The 6,628-nt window shown below is 34.4% G+C and overlaps 1 protein-coding gene across 1 annotated transcript; it reads left to right on the forward strand.

Moving 5' to 3' along the window:
• The first annotated feature begins 2,007 nt into the window (after positions 1–2,007).
• CARTPT (CART prepropeptide) lies at positions 2,008–5,704 on the forward strand. Its single transcript, XM_026670654.2, has 3 exons — positions 2,008–2,462; positions 2,876–2,959; positions 4,073–5,704. Exons 1-3 carry the CDS (start codon positions 2,319–2,321, stop codon positions 4,178–4,180), a joined length of 336 nt encoding a protein of 111 aa, XP_026526439.1. The 5' UTR covers positions 2,008–2,318; the 3' UTR covers positions 4,181–5,704.
• The last annotated feature ends 924 nt before the right edge of the window (positions 5,705–6,628 follow it).

A 6,628-nucleotide genomic window follows, 5' to 3' on the forward strand; every position in this document is an offset into this window, starting at 1 on the left:
CTAAGGGATAAGGCCAATCTAATTTCAGGAGGAAGCTCCATAAGGCAGGCATCATAGCAAAGAAGGCATGTCTTCTGGTACTCACCAGATGTAGGTTCCTAGCCAATGGAACCTATGGCAAGATCTAATGGGATGGCTGATATAACTGGGGAGATATGGTCCCTCAGTCTCATGCCATGAAAGACTTTAAAAGTTAAAACTAGTTGAATTGGACTCAGAAGCAACTTGGCAGCCAATGTAACTTGTGGAGCAGGAGAATAAGATGCTGCTCTAGGAGCACACATAATTTTTTGTACCACTGCATTATGTACCAGTAGAAGCTTCCAAATAATCTTTAAGGGCAGATCCATGTAGAGAGCATTGCAGTAATCCAATCTGGAGGTGAGGAGGGCTCAAACAATTTGATTATTTACCAAATCAATCAACGAAATCAAGTTGCATTCATGCAGGCTTTTTAAAACTGTGTTCTTTAGAGTCTTAGGGTTCTGCATGAATTCAGTGGGATCTGGGAGAGGCTATGGATAAAAGAAAAAAATGCACTCAAATGCATTCAATTTTCTGTCACTAGAGTTTTTCTTCTTGATCAGGTATTTATCAGATTTTTTTAAAAAAACGGTTCCCCAAACTGAAAAGGCTTCACAAGTCCTCTGTAAATGTAGTTAATATTTGTCTAACCCCCTTCTTTATGGAAATTAATTTAATTGTCATAAAGGTTTGAATCGGATTTCAGTAGTATTTCTCCTTGACCTTTTGGGCTAGAAGACATTACTGAAAATTTAAGAATACATCTTGGGTGTTCTTACAAAATGATTATTTTGATGGGTCTTATCTATTTACAAATGTAGATGTAACTATTCACAAAACACCATTTTTTACAATAGACTTTGGGTGCTTGTCACTACTCTAAATATTTTACCCAATAATTTAGTTAGATTTATAGTTTATATACAGTTTATAGTTATTTCTTCATCAAATTTATAAACTAGTCTATACATTTCCAAAGATAACATTTGGTCCATTTTTTATTTTCTAGGAATTCCTATGGGATCCAGGTGTAGCTTTGGATTTTCTTTGAGAAACAATGAAAGCTGACACTTTATTTTGGAAAACATCAGCTTTTCATTTCATATTTATTTTAATTTTTTAAAAGGCTATTAAAAACTAATGAGAAGAGTGTAGAGAAGTGCTATTGTATTTATTTACGTAGTTTTAGTGGGACATGTAAACTCTACCATTGTGGTTTGTACATCATGGTTTATGGCTTATAATAAGAAATAGGTAATCTGAGTCTGCAACTCTCCTATTGTAGGCAATATTTATTTGCTTTTTCCATCCTTCAGGTCAGCTCTAGGATTTAATGTAAAGTCTTTTAGATTATTGTGCCCATAGTTTCAGAGCAATGAGCTGTATAAATCTTGTGCTAATTATCTTGCATATTAGAAAAGTATAATGAGCAATTGCTCATTATAAACTAATGAAATCAAATTTCTAGTTGTAAAAAAGAGAATGAGAAATGGAAAGTATGAAATTACAAGAGATGGAAACAGTTACATAGAATTCTTATTGTACTCAATAAAATCACACACACACACATTAATTATGGGCATTGACTCAATACTGCATTGATTGCATGGAATTCTTGAGCTAAAGGTTGCTCTCCATTATATTAGATGGTGAACAGTGAAATAAAAGTACATTTATCTATGTATTGATAACATTTCAGCCCAAACCTTCAGCTCACTTCTTTTGACCAGTATGAGATCCAGCAAAATCAAGCATATAGAACTCATATATTACTTGTGTAAATCATCTATAGGCAAAATGGACTGGATCTTAATAAGAATCCAGCATAACACTGTAAGCTATTGGCTTAATTATGAGTTGCTAATTGGCTGAGTTCACACTTTAAACTATTTAAACAAACCATTATTTACAAACCAAAATGGAGAGATTCACACATAATGCACAAAATGTCAGTGTAGTTTGTTTTTGGCTAGGTATGTGATGAGAACCTGGCAATTCAATATATGGTGCTGAAAACCAATACTGTTCTAAGTTTTTGTTGAGAAGTTAGCTAATTTATCTCATAGCTCCTCTTGTATTTTGTTTTCTTTACCTTCTCAGGCTTCTGTCTGCCCTGAAGGAAATTAAGATTCTTGCCTAACTCATCATCAGATTCTACCCCCTCCCATCGCCGCCCACCTCCACCGGTACCCGCTGGTGGAATGACGTATCACAGTGCAATAAGCTTTGTCAACAGTTGACTCCAACAATCCGTATAAAGACTGCTCCGCGAAGCTGAGCTACATTTCAGAACCATGGAGAGCTCTCGCTTTTTCGCCCTGCTTGGAGCCGCTTTGTTGTTGCTTGCGGGAGTCCGCGGTCAGGAAGAAGGCGAACTTCAATCCCGAGCTTTGGATCTCTATTCCACCATGGAGGAAACGTCCCACGAAAAGGAACTGGTATGTTTTCCAGCGAGAAAGCGTCTGAATAGGCGGGTGGGGCTATTACTGATCTCAGCAGCTTCTTTTACTATTTTCCGATGTTAGCCTTAAACTGCTTAGTAGCTGTTCACTCCTCACGTTTTGCTTCAAATTTCACGAGATGCAACTTTTGGCAAACTTAAAGCCATTCTTAGCAGGGAGATAGGCTGAATAAGAAGGGAAAGTTGGAGTGGAAAAGAAGCTTGAAAAGAAGAAAACTCCTAAATGAGGTCATCGGGTCTACAGCTCTTAATATCAGCTCTTCATATCCACCGTTCCCAAGTGCCCATGAGAGGCCGGCCAGCTTTCTTTTAGGTTGTCAAATGCTTTGCCTCCCATTCTGTATTCAGCTGCTTGATCTATTACTAATAAGCTAGTTCATGTGTCTGCAGATTGAAGCACTGCAGGAAGTCCTGGAGAAGCTGAAAAGCAAACGTCTCCCACATTATGAAAAGAAGTATGGTCAAGTTCCCATGGTGAGTGCGTTCTGATTCTAACTCAGAAAAGTTATTTTTAAAACAGCATATTCCCTGGAGCAGAAGTAGGTTGGTAGGGAGCTGATATCTGATTGAGGAAAGAACTTTTTCCTAGAAAACCGCCAATAAAAATGATTTTTTTCACCCCATTGTATTAATTAATCCTCACATTATCAACATAAGGCTTAATGTTAGCCTTATAATAATAATGTTCTACCTTCCCTCATGTCAAACCTTAGGTGTCCTGCTTGAAAATACTGAAATAACGCTTTACAAATGTTCTGTTCCCCTTTTTTCCTTTTCTATCTAATATCCTAAAGCTGCAAATATATATTCTGTTTTTGGGGATTAAATCCCATGCACTGGATTATATTGTAAATATGTCTACTTGAAGGAACTTCAGTGCAGCTGTATATTTATTGGAGAGAAGTTTATTTAAATGAAATAAAACCTAGTAGTCATGCTAGATTTTTGCACTTGGATTATTGGTATTCTTTGCATATATTTTAGGCTATTACTTAAATTGAAATGCTTCTGAGACTAAAGTTTAAAAGAATCTGAATAAAACATTGGTCATTCATTTACAGGAGGAATTAGGCTCCTTTGCACTAACTAGTATTTTCTGAATTAAATATTAGAACATGGTTGAAAAGGAAAAAGAACCTTATCATCAGTGTAGATTCATATTATGATAGCGAAGTTGTGGGTTTTGGTGTCTTCTATTTTGAATTTTTGACAAAAAAAATTACATCTTGGTTAAAAAGATAATTGATGACATCTAACCATGGTATGATACTTTAAAAAATATATATATTTCTACACATATTGCATTTGAACTTTTTCATGAAGTCTAGAAAATGGATGTTTTAAGCAATTTTTATAAAAAATTTCAATGCTGATACAGAAAGTTAAATGAAATATTTTTTCTAATTCATTCATTTGATACAGAAATAATTGAATTTTAGCTTTAGTCCTTTAAATCAGGTGGAAATGCAAACCTCACATATAGAGTTTGTATTTTTGCAAAAAAAAAAAAAATCTTTTATGATATTTCTCCCTCTGGCCCAATGCAGTTTCACTCTTGATCTAATTGTTGGTTGCTGTTAATGACAGTGTGATGCAGGAGAGCAGTGTGCTGTGAGAAAAGGTGCCAGGATTGGAAAACTCTGTGACTGTCCCAGAGGAACATCTTGCAATAATTTTCTCTTGAAGTGCTTGTAAAGTCAAGTCCCTCCTTCAACCTCTGGAGAGAACAGAAAAGAATCAGTTGCCTTGTCTGAAGAATTAATCCTGAGTTATGGATGCAGGTGGGTGGGGTGGAGTAGGGTCTGTATTCATCACATACAAAGTAGTGGGCGGTGGGAGGGAAATGGGTGTAAGGGCCGTACTGTTGCTTTTAGGATTTCTTCTTGCCATTTCTTCTTTCTGTTGGTTTCCTTCTTTGTTCCTGTCCTATTTTTTCCCATATTTGTACACCAGTGTTCAAAGAATAAATTGATATTTTCAAAACTTTATTTTTGAATGTAGATGGTCCCCATGAAAATTGGCTCTACAAAATATATTCATTTATTTTCTCTCAAATGCAAACACAAGGATAAATTAGAGGACGACTAGAGGGGTTAATCAAATTAATGACACATAGGAATGATTCCAAGATTCAAACATTTAAAAATAAAATATAAATATCCATTTCCCAAAAGATACACACATGTATGCCAACTGTAAGAAAACAGTGGCACTATTTCAAAAGTACTCTACTAAACAATTCTTTCATCTCAATTTGGTAGTACTTTCAACCCAGTACCTCCAGCTTTCTTAGGCAATCATATTTTTGAAATAAATAGCAGAGGAAGAGACGTAGACTTTGCCTCCTGACATCTTTTGAGAATAAGATGGAAAGAAAAGTTAGGAACATTTTTCCTTGACAAAATCTGTAATGGAATTCCTGATGTTTCTTTCAGAAAGAGCAGCATAATAGGCAATTAATAATTGTAATTTAAATATATGTCAAATAGTGACACCCTGATCAAGTCATCAGGACATGTCTACTTCATGATGACTAAGTAGAAAGATATGAGACAAGTCTTTGTTGACATTATACTTGGTTAATTAGTGTATGTATTGAAGGATATTGCAAAGACCTACTTCAAATTAAAATTTCTGAATATTCATCATCAGTTTTCTCTATTATTAGACCTTGATCATTGCCATATAGTATTGTTTTGAGGACCAGTGCTGAGTGCACATACCAGTGCATTCAAGCAGCACTGTTGTTATATTACTTTGTATGTTAAGACTTTGTCAGGATTGAGAAGAATTTGGTTGAGCATAAGAAATGAAAGTGTTATGAAATCTATGAGGACCACAACAACTCCCATCTTCTAAAGTTGCAAAAAATATTGATGAAATAAAGAACACTTTCAATTTTGAGATATTACTTCCATAATCTGCTACTGAAGAAAAGTATAAACCCATACCATGTAGATGCCTTTTCTTTTGAGACAATAACCACTTATTTATGTATACAATTAAATTCTGTTATAAAGGGTTCAAGCAACCTGAAGCAGATTTACATGTTTTACAAATATGCATATATCAAACAATGAGAATGGATATTTATAAAGGAAAGATTCTAACTCTGTTACTTCTATAACAATGTATTGGTCAAACTTTCAAATATTTTTCAATAATGTCCTCTTGTATTTTACTAATCTATTTGATCATTAATAAAATCATTGTCACAAAGTCCGTTTCAATGTAGTATTTTATTTTTATTTTTTGACTATCTCCGGATCTTTCGGGATAAATATTTAAGCTTCTTGACTGAAGTGATTCTTTTTATCAGCACTAATGTATGCATGAATGGACATGTGAATTGCAATGTTAAAAGTGGAACAAGGCATTCATCTGACTGGGGAAAGATAGGGTATAAATTAAAAGAATAAATACTTGTGTTATTTGGGCAAATTATATATTTGGAATGTGTCTGATACATTACTTTGGATGTACTTTGTAAAAAAAAATATTACCATAGAATCAAAAAGTTGGTATGGGCTATTTTGGCAATCAAATCCAACTTCAGAAATTATTAAAGCATCTATAATGAATGATTGACTAGCCTCTTTTTTTAACATATTGATTAAAAAAGAACCCACAATTCTATCAGTCTCCCAAAATAGTACATTTTTTAAAAAGGGGGAGGGGTAAGGGGACAAGAAAGGTTGATATTAGCTCCAAAATATCGGTAGGTATGTGGTCCTTCAGGCAGATAATTATCTTTGTATTAAAGGCATCATTGTGGGATTTGGGCGCAGACCTACATATTGTATGAAATCCCCAAAATTCCAGAAGCATGTAGTCAATTTTAGACAATTTGGAGTATTGTTGATTGAGTATGGGGATAACGTGAACTAATTGTGAATTATGAATTAAATTTGATTTCAGGAAAGATTTTTACAAGCTATTTTGCCTTGGCGTCAAATCAGAATATCCTTTCAAATCAGAGTTATATTTTATTCCGTTATATTGGTCAAAAATATGTCCTAATTTTGCACTCGTTATTATTTGGAGAACTTAAAGGCTTCACTTCCAACAAGCCAAATATACATTTTAAAAGGAGTTTTGAGGTTGGATATAAACATAAATTTAAAGGGTGACAGATGCGTATTC

Source organism: Notechis scutatus, chromosome 2 (assembly GCF_049901735.1).
Source record: "Notechis scutatus isolate UNSWTSFEM ecotype Mainland chromosome 2, rNotScu1.2, whole genome shotgun sequence".
NCBI classification, from domain to species: Eukaryota; Metazoa; Chordata; class Lepidosauria; order Squamata; family Elapidae; genus Notechis; species Notechis scutatus.

Bases quoted from the DNA above. Each gene is read 5' to 3' on its own strand.
- CARTPT (XM_026670654.2), top strand. From the start codon at position 2,319: ATGGAGAGCTCTCGCTTTTTCGCCCTGCTTGGAGCCGCTTTGTTGTTG. The intron at 2,463-2,875 runs GTATGTTTTCCA...ATGTGTCTGCAG, and splicing joins CGTCCCACGAAAAGGAACTG to ATTGAAGCACTGCAGGAAGT. The intron at 2,960-4,072 runs GTGAGTGCGTTC...TGTTAATGACAG, and splicing joins AGTATGGTCAAGTTCCCATG to TGTGATGCAGGAGAGCAGTG.